General features: G+C 39.5%; 1 protein-coding gene across 3 annotated transcripts in view; it reads left to right on the top strand.

Annotated features, from left to right (window-relative positions):
- KIF13B (kinesin family member 13B) overlaps positions 1–23,725 on the top strand; it is a 196,123-nt gene that overhangs the window by 138,047 nt on the left and 34,351 nt on the right. For 2 of the 3 annotated variants that reach the window (XM_032855721.1, XM_032855720.1), the window contains exons 29-37: positions 367–422; positions 2,269–2,393; positions 3,648–3,824; positions 6,558–6,650; positions 8,689–8,841; positions 9,641–9,718; positions 11,455–11,508; positions 16,431–16,451; positions 23,315–23,426. In XM_032855721.1, the coding sequence (XP_032711612.1) occupies positions 367–422; positions 2,269–2,393; positions 3,648–3,824; positions 6,558–6,650; positions 8,689–8,841; positions 9,641–9,718; positions 11,455–11,508; positions 16,431–16,451; positions 23,315–23,426 (869 nt within the window). The remainder of the gene's footprint in view (positions 1–366; positions 423–2,268; positions 2,394–3,647; positions 3,825–6,557; positions 6,651–8,688; positions 8,842–9,640; positions 9,719–11,454; positions 11,509–16,430; positions 16,452–23,314; positions 23,427–23,725) is intronic. The other variant, XM_032855722.1, reaches the window with a different exon arrangement.

The raw sequence follows: 23,725 nt of genomic DNA, 5'->3' as shown, positions 1-23,725 counted from the left end.
CCACTTTATAGAAATTAAAAATAGTAAATTAAGCCATATGGGGCCCTTAGGTATATAATTTTTTAAGAAAGTAACTTTAAACAAGGAAGCTTGCAATTACAAACAGGTAGCTGTATCTTATAAGACTGAATTCTAGGATCAGAATGTATGATAATTATACACAAGAGCACCAGTGAAAAGAAGCAGCATTTACAGGTAAGTCTTTGGGGCATCTTTGATGTGAAATTATGACAAAAAAACAATACCCACAGTTGTTACTGGCTTGACCTGTAATACTTCTCAGTGTGGGTTAACGCTGTGTCTCAAAGTACATTCTGCTGAGAAAGTCGGCTTTATTTGAGGTGCTATTTGTTTATTGTGTTTTAGGACCCCAGTTCCTGGGATGGAAACACACATTCCTGTTATATTCCTTGACTTAAATGGTAAGTTAGGAGATGCTTTCTAAAGGCTTACCTCAGACAAATTAGTGTCTGAGTAACACTTAGATTCTAACAAAGTCTGCAGTTAGGCAATTCTGTAAGAGTATGGTTAGGGTCTATTTTATGTATGCGGAGGGACACTGACACTTGACTAAGAATGAATTTTCTGTAAGAGTAATATTTCTGTAGCGGAGGTAAGTATGTTTCATCCCAGGGCGTTTGCACATTTCACTGGGTAATCCGTTAACGGCTGTGTGTGTGCTTTGTTCTTCTCTTCATGTGAAGTAGCAGTAACAGGTATTTCCCTGCACTTCAGTGTTGTCTTCTTTATTCTTAGGAAAAGACTTTTCTCTGGAAAGGTCTAATAACCAGTGATGCTTATGTAGGATGCTTTCTTTTATCTGGTGTTTTCTTAACCTTAGCTAATAAATTTCTCACTTTTTCTGTGAGTTCTTTTTTTTTTTTTTTAAGATTACTTATCTATTTATTTGACAGAGAGAGAGAGAGATCACAAGTAGGCAGAGAGAGGGGGAAGCAGACTCCCTACTGAGCAGAGAGCTCAATGAGGGGCTCGGTCCCAGGGCCCTGGGATCATGACCTGAGCCGAAGGCAGAAGCTTAACCCACTGAGCCACCCAAGCGCCCCTCTGAGTTCTTATGCCCTCATTCCTGCATTGCTTATTTGTGAGAAACTGTCCAATTTTTCTGACTTTTTTCTCCTTCATATAAAATATTTTAGATGTGGCTACATTTTACATTTATTCTGTCCAAGGAAGGAAAATAAAATGAAAAGGTAGATTAAAGAGCTAATGATAAGGTAAAAGTCAGCAGTTAAATTCCTAAAACATCTGCAGAGAAACTGTGTATTATAATGAACTGTCCTAGATAGGCAAGCTTGGATGTCCTCAGTGGTTTGTTTCCACCCAGCTGAAAGTGAGTTATAATAACTAAGGTATTTAGCATCTTGTACTACTTGGTTTATTTAGACATATGGAAAATTTTGTGTGCACACAGAGTTAGCAGATAATGCTTAAGTCACTTCTACTGTCTGTCCACCTGAGAGGGTTTCAGTGTTTTGCCACAGCTCTCTAGCCTACCTTGTTGTTCTCTGGCGCCTTGGAGGCTGAAGCTTATTCTGGGGCCTACTGTCCTTACGTTAGGTTCCTAGATAGTTGAGGGGCTCGTGTGTGCACGTGCTTGTGCACGTGTGTAGGAAGGTAAGAGCGGAAAAGAATAAGCTTATAGAAGACCTGTTTGTATGGACATCCCAAGACATGATCAAAAACTTGTGCAGCCTGATGCCCATTCTTGATCCCCATAAGCCCACATACTAGAAAGATACTTTGATGGCTGCTCACAAGCTTAAGATGGATAGGGGGTTGGGAGGGCCAGACTTAGAACTAAATAACTAAAGGGCCAAGGGGCAACCCTCCAAGTTTCTGGCTCATGTAGCCAATTGATTCTTTTGTTGAACTTAACGGTCAGATAATTGGAATCACTCTCGCTTCTCATTTCTTCAGTGTACTAAAAGATGGGGAATTTGGGTTATAATCCTATCATTAACATTTATGGGCTGACCTTGAGTAATCTCTTGGGTATCTTGGCTTCATTTGCCTTCCATGTAAAATAAGGCATAAAGGTAGGAGATTGGTTAAGATAATTTCTTGAGAGTCTATCCATCTCTAAGAACTGTGAACTGTTTAATGGTTCTCTTCCATGTCATGTGAGATTTTAGAGCCAAAAGCAAATGAAATTTGAGGCAGTAGAATTTTAATACTAAGCACATTGAAATTTAGCTGGTAGGGGTTATCCTTTGAAATGATCTCTGATTTAATGGAACTTGCTTTTAGCTGATGATTTCAGCTCCCAAGATAATCTTGATGACCCAGAAGCTGGTGGATGGGATGCTACCCTAACCGGGGAAGAAGAGGATGAGTTCTTTGAACTGCAGATTGTAAAACAGCATGATGGAGAGGTAAACAAAGCATAAGTAGGGAAAATCATATGAAAACTAGTTTCTTTAACCTTTCAATACATCTTTTGAAATGGTCAGCAAGGTAAGCATTTTAATGCTTACATTTCTCAAGAAATATAAATGAAAACCTTTCATTGTGACTTCCAGAAAGAGTGGAACCCCTTCCAGAAGGAGTGTACGGTCAAATTAGTTCCCCTTCTTGTAAAGGATCTCTGTTAGTATTCATAGTTCAGGCCAGCAGTGGTCCCCTCTGTGGGGAAATGCTACTAAAGTGCATATCGGTAAAATGACACAGTGTTTGGGATCTCCTTTAATTCTTCAGTAAAGACGTTTTAAGAAGAGGGCAAAAAGAGTAGATAAAGGCAGTGTGCCAAAATCTTGATAATGTTTGAATCTGGGTGATGTGTGTACAGTGGGGGCTTACTTTCTAGTTTTGAGTATACTGGAAAAGTGAAAAAGTAGTTAAAGCAAGGAAAGCTGATGGGGTGCTCTGGAGGGCACATCATCCCTTAGTGGTATTCCTAAAAGATGCAAAACTTCAATAGTAGGGGGCAAAGCTAGCACACCCAGTTGTGATGCATTCTATACAACAGTGGTCCTATCAGTGTTACGAGTGACAAAGAAGGGCTGGGGAACCATTCCAGTTGAAAGTAGACTAAAGGGACATGACAGCTAAGTGCAGTTAGTGATCCTGGATTGGAACAGTTGAAAGATTTGAATATGGACTGTATTATATCAGTATTGTGTTGATGTTAAATTTCCTGAATATAATTGTCCTATAGTTAAGTCAGAGGATGTTCTTGCTGTTAGAAGATACTTGTTAATCTATTTAGGCAGGTAGAGTAACAGGTCTGTAACTGACTCAAAAGTGGTTCAGCAAAAAATAATCCTGCATGTGTATGAGTTGTAAGAAAGAGACCGGAGAAGTGGCAAAATATTAATAGCTGATGATTCTAGATGGAAGATAACACAGGAGTTCATTGTCCTGAATTTACATCTTTCCTTTATGTTTGAGCATTTTGCAAAATAAAAACATTTTAGAATCCCACCAGCCAAGAACATTATCCCCTGTACTTCCCAGACTAGAGTGATGGAGGCCACATCCTCACATCCTGGAGTCTTTCCGGCCACTTCTAGTAGATCTTCAGTGGGGACCAGTATGTCCAACTTCAGCCAAGCCAGTATGTTTCCTTGTGAAGTGTTTTGTGTTCAGGAGGAGAGGGCAAACAAAGTATGTTCTTTTGGTCCCTGCAGGTGAGAGCAGAAGCCTCTTGGGACTCTGCCGTGCACAGCTGTCCTCAGCTCAGTAAAGGCACCCCAGCGGATGAGCGCGTGTATATGATTGTGCGGGTGACAGTCCAGCTCAGCCATCCGGCCGACATGCAGCTGGTATTACGGAAACGAATTTGTGTCCATGTTCATGGCCGGCAGGTGAGTCATTAATCCCAGTTGAAGAACTGATTTTAATCACAGGTCCAATTAGGGGCAGGGCCAGGAATGATTGCTCTGGCCTCTTGTCCACACAGCCTCTGTGAACCGTTTCACTTTTCTCTTCAACTCAACCCTTGCTGTCATGTAATCGGGTCTGCTTCATTCCCGGCCCCTGCTGTTCTGACTTCCTCCTAGATAGTGTTCAGTTATTGAAGTGAGTCCTTCTTATTACAGAGTCACAGATGGGTGCCCCAATGCCCCGTCAAAGCGCAGTTATAGGTTTTTGACTTTACCTTTGGGTCGCACAAGACGTGACAGTTCTCTGCAGATTTGTTGTTGCTTGGACTCACCCTCTGCTTTGTGCTTCTTTCTTCCCTCTCAGTCATCTCTGCTAATGTGTGGACTCAAATATTTGGATAGTGTACTCTGTCGAGCTTTTGGGTAGCAAGATGAGTAAGAATTAGTCTGCATCTTGAAACCGCCAGTGTCCATCGGCGTGTGTAGCTGAATAAACAGACGGCGCCTCTATTGGGTTAGTGCGGGAAGGCAGGTGTTCCCTGAGTGCGGGAAGACTGTGGGCGAAGCCATGGAGAGCTCACACCAAGCACGTCCGAGAAGCCATCAGAGCCAGGGTGGTAGCATGCCGGCCACTCTTTTACAGACACGGTGCCAGAGGAGGACATACGCTGTTCAGTGCAGGGGGTGAGGAAGGACAGGGCAGGGTTGACTGGGACCTCGAGCTGCGGAGTGTGGCAGGCATTATGACGGGGCATGTCACAGAGGGGGGGCCCTGGCTATCCATACAGTTGCAGCTGGATTATGAGGGACCTCGTGCCGTATGACTGGGTTTAGTAGACAGCTTCAAGGGAAGAACATAAACTATTTCTGCCATTGGCTTTGCAAATACAGGATTTGGGAGGCTCATTCTAGGAGTCTTTGAACTGTCTGTGCTCACTTTTTTTGAGGCCTTCTCAACACACTGACTAAAACCAGGACAGATGAAAAGAAATCTTTTCATTTAAAAGAGCACAGTCACGGTTGACAGAGTCCTAGCTGTAATCTCCACCCCTAAAAATTAATCTTTAGTTATAAATGTCACACTGATATCCATCTTTGAAATGAAGACTGGTGGTAATGCTGTGAAAATTGCAGGTCTTTAGCTTGGCAATCCAGCATCAATAAATCCGGGTCAGCGGGTGAGCTATAGACGTATATGGTGTGTCTCCTGTTCGCTCTTTTCTCCAACTCTCTTTTCTCGGAAGTCTTTAAAGGATAGAAAAAGATGCGTTACTCTTGAGGAGCATTTTGAAGAGTGATTTGCCATTCCTGAACTAGAGATTCTGCTTGCCAGGCAACGAGACTGACCTGGTATGGCACCGGCCCCACCGAATCCTTAACAGAAAGGATGCATTGTGGAGTCACCAAGCTTCCGCTGGTGGTGGTGTCTTTTTTGTTTGTTTTTAATTTTTTCTTATAGCAGCAAGAATTTACCTCCATTTTTCCCCTGGATGAAATGACGTGATATTATCAGATTGATACCGAATGACATGATAGTACTTTAGGACATGCCAGTTTTCCTCCTAAGAGGAAACCTAAGGAAGTGACTTGGGTTTCCTCCCAGTTTCAGATATTTCAGTCCTAAAAATTGCTTCTTTATGACAAGAATGGGGACTTCCCTATGACACTAATATTCCTTATGGTGCTCATATATGCAAATCAGCTTCAATAGTTCCATACAGAAAGAAAACAAAAGGTAAATTAACAACAGCACCCCCCTCCCCACCCGAACCATGGAAAAAAAAAACCTTAGCTGTTCCCTGACTGGTGTAATGGGCCGTGGCTCTGCATTGCAAGGCTCACGAAGGGCTGAAATCAGTGGTCTCTTTGCATTCTAAGAGCTACGGTCTTTTAAAAAAGTAACAAAGAGCTCTGAATAGGAAAGAAATTATTATTAAATAGGTTTGTGAAATTACGTACTTCTAAGACCAAGTGGCTTAATTTTTCTATATTCTTTGGGAGTTTTCACATATTTCCTACTGCCCTTTTGCATGAGGGAAAAGGTTGGGTGTTGGTTTAAAATTCTCTCTTCTTCTTATCTTTATTCACCAGTTGTATTCTGCCCTCATCCCTGCTCTCTTCAACCTCTACAGGATGTTCAGTCTTAGCAGCATCTTCAAATGAGTCATCTATGCATTAATTCAACGGTTCAATTCTTAACTGTGCGAAGAGCACAGTCAGCATAAACAATGACCGTGCACTCTTAAATCATTCTTCATAACGATCCTGCTTTGGTCAAGAATTTAATGCCTGAACTTGTCAATATTCATGCTGCAAGATGTCCATCGTACTGGTGAAAAAAAAGTGTAAGAGTCACCAGTCCTCACTCACATCTTAGAAGGTCATTTTATTTTATCGAAGTCAACAGTCTTATTTCCGTTGCCTTTAAGTAGACCTGAACCAGATGCCCAGTGTCAGTTTCCAGAGTTTTGGGTTTATATTCTTCATATATTGGGTGTAGGACCTGTCAAAGGGCAGGGGCCTAGTAAATTGATTTTGTGTGCTGAGACAAAGTTGAAGAGCCTGTATTTAGTGATTTGGGTTTCAGCTGGCTTATATCGGAAATATGCTGTTTCTTTTTGGTTAGGGTGAATGCAGTATCCTTTGAGCTCTTTGTTAATGAAAACTCAGTTTTTGAGGGAGGAAACCGTATCTTTGTTTTTTGTTTTTCTCTAGGGTTTTGCTCAGAGTCTCCTAAAAAAGATGTCACATCGAAGTTCTATTCCTGGCTGTGGAGTGACTTTTGAAATTGTCTCCAATATTCCAGAGGTGAAGGATCATATGAAGTTTGAGTTTACTAAAAATAAACCTGTAAAAAGAGCTAACTAACTCCTTGAAAGTCACCTACCTAAGAAATATATAGTCAATGAAATTGTGTATTTGGGTAAACACTATAGATTTGTAGAAGAAATTTCCTAATCTTAATGTGATTCATTGTAAAATATATTTGTGGCTTAAAGGTTCTAGTTTTAGTATTTTGTTAAAGGAGTTCCTTTTAAAAAGCAGATCAACACTCCTAGAAGGTAGTGCTCCTTTTTACTCTTAGTAGACATAAGATAACAATATTGTCCCCCTCAAAGGGATGTAACATAGCACGTCCCTAAAAACAGAGATTCAGGCTTGCGTTTTGGAATCACACAGAAATCTTATTTTTGTCACCTATTAGTGAGGTGAACTTGGTAAGTTACTTGGAGCCTCAATTTTTTTCATTTATTAGATTGGGTTAGTGATAGCTTCTGTACAGGGTTGTTTTTAAGGATTAAATGAGATGATATATATAAGTCGTTGTGCACACACTGAGCAGTTGATTGTAATTGCCATTATTATAGTTTCTATTATTTTCTTCTTGTTATTTCTCTTTCTAAACTGAGAAAGTCATAGGAATCAAGCATATGGAGTTTATAATACCCCCCCCCACGGAAGCTTGATGCATGATGTAGTTTATATATGTGCTTCCTAATATTTAATCCCAGATTTCTTCATCTGGTCTGTGGCACAGCTGGTAACGGGGTAGGGGAAGGGAGGCTTCTAAGAAAAGGACCGTGGAAAAGAGTAGAGCAGTTCCTTCTGTGACACTCACTGTCTGAAATCAAGGAGTGAGTGTGAAGATGCAGATTGTACTTTGGCAAAAAATGCAAGATTAGGACTTGGTCTCTTGACTCCTGATCTTGCCTTTTTTGCCAGTTATGTGGCTTTCCTTTTTCCTCATCTGTAAAATGAGGATGATTGTTTCTTTTCAGGGTTATTAAAAGGCCCAAATGAATCACTATAGGAGGTAGAAGTTTTGTGAACTTAAGCCACCTTCCAGATTCTTCCCTATTTTATCTGTAATAAAGCTCGCTTAAATTTTTAAAAATAATTTTGATGTTAGAATGTGTCTTATAATTGATATCTTAAAGTTAATTGGCAGAGTTTTTTTTTCTCCTTATTGGTATATAAAATACTTTTTTTCCTTAAAGTTGATGGCATCTTAAGATGCAGTGGCATATGGCTATATATTTTGTAGTTTGTGACATTATTATAACAAATTCACAAGTAAATAAAGTATCAGATTTTCTCTGAGAAGAGTAATTTGTTATGAGCCAAGCTAGCCTGACATGATTAAATGCACTAACAACAGCCCTCCCTGACTTGTGAGCGGTCCCATTGATATGCATGGGGCACCCACATGAGAGGAGCAGGGCTGGGCTCTGGGGGAAAGCACAGTGAGTGAGAATTTACCGAGATACTTTTCTTCTTGGTGGGTGCTACACTGCCTGTAGCCTGTGTTGAGGACTGAGGATTGAAACCAATTTTAGAAGCTTTCACATGTTGAACATGTAGTCCATGGTTGGCTGCTGAGTGAAAGGGTTGAAAGCCGCCCTACTTTCATTCTTACTCTCTTGTGTCTGCCTCCTACTAGCACTGTTTGGACCCCAGCTTCTCATTCCTGTCTCTTGCCTCAGTGATGTATTTCTGAAGTATTGTGGTGGTTGGTTGTATTTCCAGCTATTTCCACCAAATCCTTTCTAACCAATAACGTTTTCGTTTGCAGTAGGAAAAAAGCAGAGGACAGTTTTATTAAGAATGTGCTGTGTTTCAGTGGCATTGGGTTTAACCTTGCAAGTTAATCTGATCACCATTTATACCACGATTTCTCTGGGAAAATGCATTTTGAGTTCCAAAAGCTGGCGTTAAAATGGAATTTTGGAATACATCCCATTTGTTAGCTCAGTACTCTCTGTGTGTATGTTTATATAGATTAAGGAGCTTTTATGTTTTCTTCTGTAGAGTACTTAATTTTAATACACAACTTTCTGTTCTCCAGGATGCCCAGGGAGTAGAGGAACGAGAAACATTAGCAAGAATGGCAGCTAATGTTGAAAACACAGCTTCTGCTGACTCAGAGGCTTATATTGAAAAATACCTCAGAAGTGTGCTGGCTGTGGAGAACCTTCTCACTTTAGATCGTCTCCGCCAGGTTAGCCAACAGAGCTGGTAGTAGCGGTGCAGACCCAGCCTGATTCTCTTTGCCTATCTGCAGTTCGCATTGTTGTTACATCTAAACTTTGGAAGCATCTGTTTAAGTGCAGCATATTAATTTAGATTAAATTTGTCACTTAAGTCTGAACATACAAAAGCTCCACTTGGAAGTTTACTTTTACCAAGGTGCTAAATGGTATCAAGTTGCTTTGAGGTAATGGGAGAAAATACCTAACTCTTGCTGGCTGAAGAATTACTTTAAAAAATTCTTTGATAGTGGACAATAACATTGCTGAAGAAATATGTAGGAAGGTGGCAGAATGGGCCCTTTCTTGTTTAGCTGGTCATGCCTGCCACAGCTTTAGGGTAGATCTCTCAAAGGGATAATAGAGATGCAGCAGTATACCTAATCCTTAGTGGAACCCTAAACCTCATTTTACATAGTAATATGGAGGCTATTTTGGTTTTAACCAAAAATCCTTATGAAAAACAAAAGTGAATGATCTAATTTTGGCGATTTTCTCCTGGGACTAACTTTTGTTTGGTCAGCTTCAAGGCATCCGTCAATAGATCCAAAAAAGAATGTAGAATCTAGGGAACCTATCCACTGTACAGTTAACTTGGAATACTCCACAGTGTTTGGAACTAGGTCTTTCCAAGCATAAAGAAACAGCTATGATTTAAAGAACCAGGAATGTGTGTGTAGAGATGGTAGCTCAAACACTGCTGTGCATGGTACTGATTTGGAGGTGGGCCTCTGATCTGTGTTTTTCCTCTGTATGTTTTCTGACTGACAGGAAGTTACAGTGAAGGAACAGTTGACAGGAAAGGGGAAGCTGAATAGGAGGAGTATTAGCTCTCCCAACGTGAACAGAGTGAGTACATGGACTCCCCATTCTGTGCTCTGCCTAGGCTCTCCTGCCCTGCCCCTCTTTCCTTGGATAACTCTTTTTTGTATCCTTTAACTCTCATCTCAGATGTCATTTCCTTCTCCAGACTGATTTAGGATGCCCCTGTTCTCTACCCTGTAGCATCTGTGCACACCTCTGTCACTGTCTTCACTGGTATGGTAGGGACAGTGTCCATTTAAGTTCGTCTCTCCTGTTTCTCACAGCTTTTGTATGAACAGTGCCTAGCACAGTGACTGGGTGTTCAGTGAGTGTTTGTTGAGCCAAAGCAAAACTAGCCCAGTGCCTTTGGCAAGCCATGGGCCTAACTTAATTATTTTTAAATTGAGAAGTCTGGACTCGGTTTACAAACCCAATTGCTTAAAGGCCATCCAGGATAGTATAAATGAATAAAATAACTTAGGTGTATTTCATAACAGTGTCTTAAGTTTTTTGTTGTTTTTAAAAACAGAGGTATAATTTATGTGCATATTAAGCATACAAATAATTTTTCACAAAGAAATATGATTGTGGCCGTGTGATTTATCTCTCCTTTCCTTGCTTTTGACAAAGATACGGATATGAGAAATATTACCTTTGCTAACTTTACACTAAGAAAAACCACAGTACAAGCATCATAATGAAGAGCAGCTGACTCTTCCCCTTGGTGTTTGAGAGACGATAGTGAAAGTAGGGAGAGTATCAAACGGGAGGGCACATATGGCCCCTGAGTGACTGAATGCCATCACTAATGATCTCAGGCTGAAAGATTGGGAACATTAAGGAATATATCCCTTTATTTCAACTTGAAATCTCATTTCTTCAAAAAATGATACATTCAAATGCAGATACTTGCAGAGGTTGGTATTTAGAATCCTGTGGTTTAAAAGAAATAGTTTGTGTCTATATATCCGCTACGAATACCCAGAGAAGGAAGTTGTAAGATCAGGACATGGTAAAATAATTAAGCTGGTATCCTTTAAATAGAAGGGGATAAACAGATGAAATATCCCTTACCCATGCCCTGCTGGTTGTTGCCTCAGGGTAAACTGGGTGTCTGATCTGATATAAACCTCCCACCTTAAAGTTCAATTCAGTTTAAAAAAAAATTGTGAGGGGCACCTGGGTGGCTCAGTTGTTTAAGTGGCCGACTCCTGACTTTGGCTCAGGTCATGATCTCAGGGTCCTGGCATTGAGCCCTTCTTGGTGCTCTGTGCTCAGTGGGAAGTCTGCTTGAGGATTCTGTCTCTCTCCCTCTGCCCCTCCTCCTGGCTTGCACACATGCTTTCTCTTTTTCAAAATAAAGAAATACATCTTTAAAAAAAGTTGTGCATAATAATGTCTCAAAGTATACACTAGCCTAATTTACAAATGTCTTGACAGCATCTCTGCTACCATCTGACTGTTGATTTGGTTTTCAAATTCTTGTATTTCCAGGACCGTAGATTCCTGTACTTTCACACCTAAAGGACTAATCCCAGGGAAGCCTGGGTAGCTCAGTCGATTAAGCGGCTGCTTTCGGCTCAGGTCATGATCCCAGGGTCCTGGGATTGAGCCCCACATTGGGCTCCCTGCTCAGCTGGGAGCCTGTTTCTCCCCTGTCTGCCGTTCCCCCTGCTTGTGCTTGCTCTCTCTCTCTCTTACTCACTCTGTCAAATAAATAAATAAAATCTTTAAAAAAAAATAAAAATAAAGGACTAATCCTCTCTTTTTTTCTTTTTCAGTTGTCTGGCAGCCGACAAGATCTTATTCCATCCTATAGTCTAGGCAGCAATAAGGTATTTATAACTATTTTTCTGTCAGTCTTAGACCGATTTCCCATTCAGTTTTCCTCTTCTCAAATATCACATGCTTGTTTTGCATGCCAAAATTTCTCCTGCTCTTCTGTGCTATGTGAAATTTATTAGAAAGTGTTTACAGTTCATTTCTTTTTACCAGTTAAATTAAGGTTTATTAGACCTTACTACTCTACTTTTTAGGGGTTAAAAACCAGTTTTGTTGCTTGAGTTCGTATTTTTATGTAAACTTTTCTTCCTGTTTGAGTCAAAAATGGAAATTTAAATCAAATTTTTAATAGTAAAATATTGATAAAATGATTGCAAATGTGTGAGGAATAGAAAGATCTTATCTGAAAGTTAGTATTATTTGCTAGAAGAAATTAAAAATAAGGGAACAGAACTTCTCTTAGCTGGGATTTATTGTTAATGTAGTGTTCCCCAATTTAGTAGAGGTTTAAGCATAGAGAATTCTTTTTTTTTTTTTTTAAGATTTTAATTGTTTATTTGACAGACAGAGATCACAAGTAGGCAGAGAGGCAGGTGTGGGGTGGGAAGCAGGCTCCCTGCTGAGCAGAGAGCCCGATGTGGGGCTCGATCCCAGGACCCTGGGATCATGACCAGAGCCGGAGGCAGAGGCTTTAACCCATTGAGCCACCCAGGTGCCCCACGCATAGAGAATTCTTTATCATTTACTTAAAAGGATCGTACTCAGAATTGTTGTAATTGGATGTCCTATATCATAGTTTTGTGCCCGATATTTTTTGAGGGATCTGGTTAGATGTTGGTACTGTTAACTGTGGGCAACATGCTCTGTATTGCTCTCTTAACCCTTGATACATAAAATACATAATACATAAAATACATAAAAATGTGTGTGTGTATGTGTGTGTTTGTGTGTGTGTGTGTGTGTGTATCCCATTATTTCAGGCAAACTCCTAGTAACCTAGATCTTAAAAATGAGCCATATGTATATATATCAATGTTTATAGACATATAAATTGCTCTCCAACTCATTAATTTACTGTTCACCTACCATGTCTCTGAAAGTGTGCTAAGTAGTACTCCTTTATACTGATCCAGTGATAGGTTTGATCAGTTCTTAGTGAGTTCAGCACAGCTTGTGATTACCGGAATAAAGCTGAGTTCCTGGGAAATTGTGTCATTATTTTTAAATGTAAACAAGCGAAATATTTTAAGGAAAATATATGTATAAGAAAAAAAGCACAACTTTTTGTGTTTTTTTTGGAATTACATCTAATCCAAATTCCCAGTTATATTTTCAATTCCTTGAAAGAAGTGGCCAAAATTTTCTGTCTGCCCCCAATCTCCTTCTGTTTAAATAGAGAAAGTAACGGTATCGCTTGAAAGAAAGTTACAGTGCTTCATCTATACCAAGTAAATGGAATAAAGGAACATAGATGCTATATTGGAAGTATGGTAGAGTAGGAGACCAAAGGTGGGGGTGGACACTTTTAAAGGCATTATTCATGGATCAGGAGAGGCTGCAGAGATGATAATCCCCCTAAGCTGAAAGGTGATGAGGTCCCCCACCTGCCCCCCGAGGCAGGGAAGGAGTGAAAGCAACAGTGTGAACAGAAGCATGGAGGGAGGAACAAGCTTGCTATGTTCATGACACTGCATGCAATGTGACTAAAGGAGAGGGTGTCCGTGGGGTACAACCCAGAGAAAAGGGGCCTGATTGTCGCAGATCTAACATCGTGTACCAAGGAGTAATGGAAGAGGTAGGGAGCCTCTGAAGGAGTAATGGCAGTAACGTGGTTACAGTTGAATTGGAAAGTGTTTTTTAACAGTCCACCTAAACCCCACTTGGGTTCCTGGCTGTGGCCCATAAAATCACATTAGAATATTGTATACAGTACAAATATATACAGTTATCAGTGCAAAAAAGTGAAAAAACATTTAATTTGAGGATGGATACATCAGGTGGGGGAGGAGATTAAGCAGTGGGAGGGTGAGGGAGAGTAACTTAGGTATTATTAAGGAGGTAGACGCTCTGGAACTCCATGGACAGAAAGGTTGGGCAAGGAAGGAGACGAGGGCGACGTGCGCTTCTGGATGGCAGAATAGAGAGATGAACTGTTAGAGGGGCAGGTTTGGGGAAGAAAATGATTTAGTTCCATTTTTGATAGAAGGTGTCTGTGCCAGTTGAAGGGTCTGGAAGCCTGGGCTGAAGACAGATTGGGGAGCTGAGGGCATATTTATAACTGAGTGAGGGATTAGATCTAAAGTTGGAGCTGGTTGGCATGAGCATACTCTTGGGCACGTGCTGGAAGAGAAGCCGGCCAGAAGACCCAGCAGAGAGTAGCTTGGAAACCGGGGCAGAAAGGAATTTTAAGTTGTTTGGTTTTTTCCCAAATATTTTACTTATTTACTTATTTTAGCAAGCATGCATACATGAGCTGGGGGAGGGACAGAGGGAGAGAGAGAGAATCCCAAGCAGACTCTCCACTGAGCAGGGAGCCTGACATGGGGCTTGATCCCTCAATCCTGAGATCACAACCTGAAGCTGAAATCAAGAGTCGGACACTCAACCAACTGAGCCACCCAGGTGCCTGGCTTTTTAGCTTTTAAGAAGGACTCCTCTCAGGTTCCTCAGAGACTGTAAGATGAGGACCAAAGACGGCTTCAGATATGACAGTAAAGAGTTCCTGGGAGTCCTTTCCCAGGGCAGTTTCTGTGGCAGGTTGGGGACAACTCAGCAGGACATGTCATAGTAAATGAGTAAATGTAATGTTACATGTTTTTGCTACTCTACCAGGACCTTCCCTTTTTTAGTCATCTTGATTTCTTGGTGTACCCTGGTGAAGAGGAGGAAAGTTTGATTTTCGCCCTCTCAGGTTTTACTGATGTCATGGTACCATCACAGCAACAAGGATATGTATTCCTCCACTCTATTTCAGGGTATATTTTGAGTTGTCAAAATATACATATTATATTGTATATATATAATATAATATATATATAATATATATTATATTATATATACATATAATATCTGACCATATTAGTCCCCAGCCCTCTGGAAGTGTATTGTCAGGGAAAACAGAAGGTGCCAACTTGCCATTACTAACTTTGCTCCCAATTCAGCTCTGAAGCTATTATTTTTATCTCCTTTTGAACTCCTGGCATCCATGGGCCCTGAAAGGTTACGAGGTGTGGCTGGGCTTTAGTCAACATCTCGTCACTATGGGCATCTTTTGACTTCTTGCTAGGTTGAATGAATGTCCGCCTATCATAATTAGAGACCTTTGGCTATTCAGTAGGAGAAAGATAGAGGAAACCTGTTATAAGATTTTTATGTAATGGGCCTGTTCAATGAGTAAGGAGATTCTAGTGATATAGGATTGTAATTGTGATGCTAGGAAATGAATTGAAAAGATTACAAAGGAAAGAGGATTTGATTCCAGACTTCAGAAGGGAGTACAGAGTAGCTCCCTCATATTCAGAGGAAGGATTCCCTCAATAGTTTTATCATCTAAAACAGAGCATCTTAAAAGAGTTTTAGGAAAAATAAATATTCTTACAATTATATTTTCTTACTAGGGAGGAAAAGTCATTCCCCTGCTCCCTGTGGCCTTTAAATGAAACAAAGAAAATCACTTTCAAATATAGCATTGCCTTGTATTCAGTATGTGTTTTTAATACTACCCATAAAAGAATTCCTCAAGACTGAGTTGTGCATAAACGAATTGACCTACAAATTACCAAAATCCTGTTAAAGCCCTCTGCAGAGCAGCTGTGCTTATACACATGTGAAATGATTCATGTACAAGTGTCCATTCAAATATTATTTATAATGGCAGAAGACTGGAAACAAACAGACTGTTGGTTTGGTCTGGTTAAATACACTTAATCTGGGCAGATGTCACATACCACCCCCCCCATACATACAAATAAATGAATGGATACTATGCAGCTGTAAAAATGACTAGGAACCCTTCTAGATACCCATATGGAAAAATTACCAGGATCTACTTAATGTTTAAAAATGAAGTGCAGAGGGGTGCCCTTGTGGCTTGGTCAGTTGAGCATCCAGCACTTGGTTTCAGCTCAGGTCATGATCTCTTGGGTCACAGGATTGAGACCTGAGTCGGGCTCCCGGCTCAGCAGGGAGTCTCCCTGAAGATTTTCTCCCTCTGCCTCTCCTCTGCCCCTCTCAAAATAGTAAATAAATCTTAAAAAAAAAAAAAATGAAGAGCAGAGGGGCACCTGGGTGGGCTCAGTCCATTAAGTGTCTGACTCTTGTTCTCAGCTCAGGTCTTGATCTTGGGGTTATGAGTACAAGTCCTGTGTTGGGTTCCAAATGGGACGTTGAGCCTACTTTAAAAAATAAATAAATAAAAGTGAAGTACAAAATAGTATGCTGCCATTTATATTACAAAAAGAGGGGGACAGGAGAGAAGTGTGTGTGACTGTTTATAGATTTGCTTACACATACATAAGAAACCCTAGAAGGATATATAAGAAGCTAATACCATTACTTATCTGCCTGGGGAGAGGGTGGAAATATGTGGGGGAACTGAACAGGTTGGGGTAGAGGTAGATTTCTCACTATGCCTTTTTATATTATTTGGTTTGGGGATCATAGAAACCAATTACCTATTTTTTTAAAAAATTAGAATTAAAAACATATGTATGTATGAAAATCTCAATAGGAGCAAAAAAAATGTGTCAAAATTCAACACCTTTTTAAAAACATATATTAGCATTGAAAAATTTTATTCCTTGCTCTTTTAAGTAGCTAGAAGTTTTTGTTCTTTTATGTGTAGTGGTTTGAGAAGATCTCCAGTAGTTTTATTTATAATAATTTGTACACAGAGTCCTAAAGGAAATTGTTTTGAAAAATCTCAGACTTTTTTTTTTTCTTTTCTTTTCTTTGGGGGACTTCCTGCATTCTTCAGTTTTCAGAGATCCAGGGACAGGTAATTAATCCATTAGGTTTTCCTAATGAGTGGGATATAAGTACTATCCTACTACCTAAAACTTTGTATCATGCTTGCTTTTACCTTGAAAATAAGAATGAATTTTTAAATGTAGTTTTTATAAGATGACTAAATTTGGCACTGTGCTAATTTTTTGGCTCTTACCCTTTTGTAAAAATAACTTTGGTAGTCAATATATAGGATTCCTTTCACATGCTTCTTTTTCTAAGACTGTAAAAGTAGCTGTCAAAGGAGCCCAGGAACTAAGGCATCTTAGTAAATTTAGAGGGTTCTCGAATGTGAGGAGTTGGAGTTAATTCATATTAAGCAGATAATACAAATAAATATTTGGGAACTTGTAAGATGTGCTTTTCTCAAGTGTGGACAGGGAAAGGGGAATAAAAAGACAAAACTGCTTTGGGCATTCCTTTGACATCACAGAACTTTTCTCAGCAGTGCCATTTTGGTTTCTTTGCCTTAAAGTATTTGATGCACAAGAGAGAAATACAATTTTAACCTGGAGTTGATGATGCTTAAAATGCTAGAAAAATGTGCTTTGAAATAATTGAATATTAGTTATATCTACCTTGTAAACTTGTGTGGGCTTATTTCCAGGTTCTGTATCCGTTAATGTGTCTAGCCTCTGATCTTGATTATGAAAACAGAAATATAGGCCACAGAATTTGATGTGCTGTCTTCCCCTGTGTAAGATGGGAACGTTCAGTTCGTTGAAACAATGTTCAGAAGCGGTTCATGTCTCCCTTTCTCTCCTAATTTTTAGTTGATACCACGGCAAAGATTAGTCATTTAGGACAAAGTGATACTAAAAGTTATGGGAGGGAGGCAAGGATGGAGAGTTTGATAGGATTAGGGCTCTTTAGGAGGTGGGAGGAAGCAGTGAACTACTAAGAACAGTCTCCTCATTTGGCTTATGACACTTGGAATTTGCCCAGCCATATTTTACACACCCTTATTATTGATGCTCACTACATATTAGAATTGGAATTGCTTTACTGAGCTCCACCAAGATTGAATTGATAGACCCGTTAATCTTAAAAAGATAAATTGAATTTGATGAACTACTCCCAACTTAAATTCACCTTAGGGCCTAAAAGAAATCATTCTTTTTTTTTTTTCCCCTCAAGCTTTTATTTAAATTCCAGTTAGTTAACTTACAATATAATATTAGTTTCAAGTGTGCCGTGTAGTGATTCATCACTTACACACAACACCCAGTCCTCATCACAAATGTCCTCCTTCATCCCATCACCCTTTTAGCCCATCCCCTTGCCACCTACCCTCCAGCAACCCTCAGTTTGTTTTCTGTAGTTATAATTGTTTTACAGTTCCTTCTCTCTTTTTTTTCCCTCCATGTTCATCTGTTTTGTCTCTTAAATTCTATATATGAGTGAAATCATATGGTGCTTGTCTTTCTCTGATTTATTTTGCTTAGCATAATACTCTCTAGCTCCATCTGTGTTGTTGGCACCTGGCAAGATTTCATTCTTTATGATGGCTGAGTAATATTCCTCTGTCTGTGTGTCTGTGTGTCTGTGTGTGTGTGTGTGTGTGTGCGCGCGTGCACGTGCGTGCGCACACACACACACACACACACACACATACATATACTGTATCTTCTTTATCCATTTATCAGTTGATGGACATGTGGGCTCTTTCCATAATTTGGCTATTGTTGATAATGCTGCTGTAAATGTTGGGGTACATGTATCCCTTAGAATCAGTATTAAAGTCATTCTTGATAGCCTTTTCAATTAAAAATATGTCCCTAATAAACTACTGGAACTACACCAAAATAAAAAGCTTTCGCACAGTGAAGTAAACCATCAGAAAAACAAAAAGGCAGCCTACCAAATGGGAGAAGATACTCTTTTTAAGATTTTATTTCTTTTAGTGATAGAAAGATGCAAGCAGGAGGGGAGGGACAGAGGGAAAAAGAGAGAGAATCTTTAGCAGACTCCACGCTGAGCATGGAGCCCGTTGGAGGGCTCGATCTCATGACCCTGAGATCATGACCTGAGCTGAAATCAAGAGTTGGGCGCTTGACCAACTGAGCCACCCAGTTGCCCCCAAGTGGGAAAAGATATTTGCAAATCAAATATCCATTAAGGGGTGAATACCCAAAATCTGAACTTATACAACTCAGCACCAAAAAACTTGAAATCATCTGATTAAAAACAGGCAGAGAATCTTTTTTTCCAAGAAAAGATAGACAGATGGCCAATTCACACATGAAAAGATGCCCAATATCACTAATCATCAGGGAAATGCACATTAAAACCACAATGAGATAGTACTTTACACCTGTCAGAATGACTAAAATCAAAAAGACAAGAAATAACAAGTGGTGTTGAGGATGGGAAGAAAAAGGAACGCTCATGCACTATTGTGGGAATGGAAATTATGTAGCCACTGTGGAAAACGAAATAGAGGTTCCTCAGAAACCTAAAAACAGAATTACCATATGATTCAATAATTCCACTACTGGGTATTTACCCAGAGAAAACAAAAACTTTAATTCAAAAAGATACATATACACGCACCTATGTTTATTGCATTATTTACAATAGCCTAGAAATGGAAGCAACCCAAGTGGTGTCTGTAAATGAATGGATAAAGAAGAAGTGGGACATTGGTATAGCACATACACACAATGACATACATACAATGGAATATTACTCAGCTATTAAAAAAATGAAATCTTGCCATTGTGACAACATGGATGGACCTAGAAGTTAGAAATGCTAAGTGAACTAAGTCAGAAAAAGACAGATACCATATGATTTTTCTCATACGTGGAATTTTTTTAATAAAGATTTTTACTTATTTATTTGACAGAGATCACAAGTAGGCAGAGAGGCAGGCAGAGAGAGAGGGGGAAGCAGGCTCCCCGCTGCTCAGAGAGCCCAGTGTGGGGCTGGGTTCCAGGACCCTGGAATCATGACCTAGCCGAAGGCAGAGGCTTAAACCACTGAGCCACCCAGGCACCCCTCATACGTGGAATTTAAGAAACAAAGAAGAAGAGACCAAAAAACCCAGACTCTTAAATACAGAGAACAAACTGGAGGTTGTCAGAGGGGAGGTGGGTGGGGGATGGGTAAAACAGATAAAAAGGTTTAAGAGTATTCTTATCTTGATGAGCCCTGAGAAATGGCGTGGGGGAGAAATATATATATATACACACACATATATACACACACACACACATATATATATATATATATAATTACAGTGATGTTGCTATTTACTGTTACTGGATATTTCATTATTATAAGGCAGTTTTTTAAAAAAATTTATTTTATTTTATTTTTTTAAAGATTTTATTTATTTATTTGACAGAGATCACAGAGAAGCAGGCAGAGAGAGCAAGAGAGGGAAGCAGGCTCCCCGCTGAGCAGAGAGCCTGATGCAGGGCTCGATCCCAGGACCCTGGGATAATGACCTGAGCTGAAGGCAGAGGCTTCAACCCACTGAGCCATCCAGGCGCCCCAAGGCAGTTTTTTAATATATACAGTGAAAACTTAACAAGCTTTTTATGACCAGTCTACCAAGATGGACTTAGCTGCAGAATTAATTTCAGCATATTGTTTATCCATCTAAAAATTGGTTGTGCATTGAGACCTTTTGCAATGCAAGGGACACTGTCAACTTAAAAGCCATTTTAGATGGAATTATACTTTTTAATAAGTTAGTAAGGTACTATGTTTATCATCTTCGGATTGGAGGTCTTGATGCAGTTAAAAGTATCCAAAAGCTTAAGTGAATATTCAGTTAACAAAAATAATTTTCATGTGTTTTGGCTGTAATGCCTTCCTGAAAACTGCAATTATTTAGTGTGTCACAGGTGAAGGCTGAAGCCAAATATGAGTCACTTCTTCATTATTTGCATTAGAAGCCACCTTTGTACCTGGAATGTTACTGGCATTTCTCTTTCTTTACCTCTTTGTCATTTCCCTGATCAAAAGCAAACTTCTTTTTTTCTTTTTAATTTTTTATTTTATTTATTTATTTTTTTAATTTGGAAAACTCAAAGAATTTGTGTCTGGGAAGAGCAGTAATATGAGAACTCTAGGTGCGTAAGGAAGACCAAAGCATGTTCTCAAGGCAGCTGCGAGCCGTGTTTTCCCTGTTCCATTTTGTCTTTACGTACAATGCCAGCTACATATAATTGCTATCACGAATAGCGTTTTATTTCTTGGAATTCAGCCTGTTAGCACAAATAATCCCTAATAAGTATGAAGCTAGTTTAAGGCTCTAAAACAAAGCCAGAGTTTTCTCTCTTGTATCTCCTCATCTTGGCTGATTCTGAAGTTGGTCGACATGCAGAATGTTAGAAACAAGTCACAGATCTATCTTTTCAGATTCCAGGCACATAGTTTATATACCATACTCTTTCCACTTTGAGGACTGAGCTCATAAGACAGCAGAAAGGTCCAGTGTTCGGCCATATCTTTTTTTATTCGTTGTCCTGAGTTCATCTCCCTCTGAAGTACTTTTAACGGGATGCTTCCTTTTTTTTCCCCCTCTCCAACATTTCAGTAAAGGGAAAATAACTCTGGAACAGCCAGTAAAATTTATTGAAAGATACTAATTGCCTTGTCCCCGAGGGGCAGTGTCTGTAGTTAGACACTGAACCACGGGTTTCTTTTTTGGCAAGAGAATGGACATGCACTACAAGAGAGAATAAGTGAATGATTTCAGTGAAATGTCTCCCCAGAGATCTGTGGGTATCAGAAGGAAGAGGAGGGAGCGTTGTACCCAGTTTATCATCCAAATTTGTTGTTCCCTCTGAAGCAGAGTCTGTTCTTCCTCAGATCAATTTGAGACATTCTGTGTCCCTGTCTTTGATTGGCGAGACCTGAGAACAGCTAGTGTGTGAAATTCCTCAAGGTTAAGATGACGGTTAAGGTAGGATGGATGAAGTGAAATGTGTTTCCATTTTTCATCCTCCGCTGAGGCTAGCGGTCTAAGGCGTTATGTGTATACTGTGTGCACCCTTTCAGATGTTCTCACTTGAGATACTTGAATATACGAGACAGTAAAAGTTATTGCTTCCATTCTGATTTGTTAGTAACATTGTGTGTGGGAGTGCCAGCTGGGAAATACTACCCGGGAAGCTAGTGGAGCCCCGAGTGTGCCTTGGGGAAGAGATGACACCTACATTATTTGTCATTGGACCATTATACACCAAATGGCTGAGGTGCTGACTCCAAATCAGCTACTTAGTTTCCCTAAGGGACAGAGTGCCACTGTGTGAGCTGCCAAACAAGAAAGAAAAATCGAAAATACAAAAATATATTTTCAAATTAAGTAAGTTGTCTTCAAAACAACCTTGCTTGAGCTTAACACTGTGAACAAAGCATGAGGCTTTTCCTCCTCTGAGAAGCTCCAAAGAGTATTGACCTTAGTGTTCAGCTTCCTGATTGTGATGTCCCAGAGTACACAAAACTGTGGCTTTCCCAGACAGACAATTAAATTTAAATGCAAAAGACATTAAGAAACATTAAAGTATGTAAATCAGTGTGTGATTCATAGTAACACAAATGCTCCTGCAGTGAAGTATTTCAGAGTTCATGGTTTCCCTAATCATCTCTTCATGGCTGTTTTGTTTCCTGGCTTCCTAATGCTAAGACATCATACCATCTTTTTTTTTTTTTAAATATCAAGTGCTGAGAGAGTTCCTAGGGAAAAGTGGTGTTCTCAGAGGTAAACAGGATCCAGATCACTTAAGGTTTATTGATTTTATGATCAGTACTTAGGTTGCTGCTAAAAGCAGATAGGTTTTCCAATACATATCTGAAACCGTAGAGGGCTTTCCACTCCATCCATCTTCAGGAGCAGGGAAGAACTCGCTTTGCTGGCGATTACTAAGGAAAACTCAGACATTGTTAGGGTCACTCATCTGTGGAATACCAGCTTAAACTAATATAAAATACTATTATTTAACTCTGATGAAAAAGAAGCAGAGTGATTATCAAAGGATCAAAGGGGAACTTAAAGCTTTTAGAGGACTTGCATCTCATCTCCATTACTGGGTTTTGTACTTGTAACATTTGGTTGGGGTTTATTTCTTTGCCAGATGGTACTGATGTTAAGAGTGCTTTGATGATTATCCCCATTTTTGTGGTTTGCCACCCCATTCTGAATTGGTTAATTAATCACCCACCTGGCATTGTTCTTATATAATGCAGTGAAATCTCTTTAATGGGAATTTATAGAATAAGTTGAGAGTACAATAAAACTTGTTAATCCAGAGACTTCCATTATTTGGAATTTGTGATTACTTGATTTGCGCTCAACTGGAATTTCTCTTTAATATCTGTAAAATAAGAGCCTTGATAATACATTGTTCTAGAATTTTTACTTTCATGAATGGTATTGGAATGGATAGAAGGGTAGTCCCTGGAGAAGGGAGAAGAGACAGTCCACAGTATTAGGGTTGTTCCTCAGTTTGATTTGAGAATCTAAAGCAAGAGAGTGTCTTGAGGCAGAGGAGCAGAAACAGCCTACAAGGCAGAACGCAAGGAAGGATTTCAAAAGGAATGTCTTCACATATCCATATTTCATGGAAAGCAACATTATAGAAAAGAATGTTAGGACAGAACTGAGGAGACTTCAAATCGTGAACTGGAAGGAATATCCAAATGTGAGGTCTTATTAGTATTTGGGAAATTAACACCTGGAAGATGAAAAGTGTAAGAAGAAAGGTACTTAAACAGTCAAATCTCCCATGTCTTGCAAAGGGAATAAAACTTTAGTAATGTATACAGTCTTTCTTAAATATCTTTAGGTCTTTCTGTTAACTGATTCATTTGAGTAAAAACTACTGCTTTTGTCCTTAACAGGGCCGATGGGAGAGTCAACAGGATGTATCACAAACTGCAGTCTCCAGAGGAATAGCTCCAGTTGCCCCATCCCTTCCTGACTGTCCCCCAAATAACCATCCTCCTGACCCAGGTAAGTTATATTTTCATTTGTCAGCCACTCTCAGGAAATTTGAGCATCTTTCAGAAATAGTTTAAATCAGGATTTCCTACCACATAACTACTGACCTCCTAGTTAATGTCATCTGATATTTCCCTTTTTTGCCTTATCCTGTTGAGTTACATTGATTTGAATGTTGAGTTTATATTGCATTATATTATCCTTCTGATAAATACCACTTGAACATGATGATCTTTCATATATACTTGATTCTATTTGCTAATATTTCGTAAAGGATTTTTTTTAAAGATGTTATCTATTTATTTGACAGA

This window comes from Lontra canadensis, unplaced genomic scaffold, assembly GCF_010015895.1.
Source record: "Lontra canadensis isolate GAN:19392208 unplaced genomic scaffold, GSC_riverotter_1.0 scaffold10, whole genome shotgun sequence".
In the NCBI taxonomy this organism is placed as follows: Eukaryota; Metazoa; Chordata; class Mammalia; order Carnivora; family Mustelidae; genus Lontra; species Lontra canadensis.
Note: the sequence above shows the minus strand (reverse complement) of the source record. Positions and strands in the feature narration are given on the sequence as shown.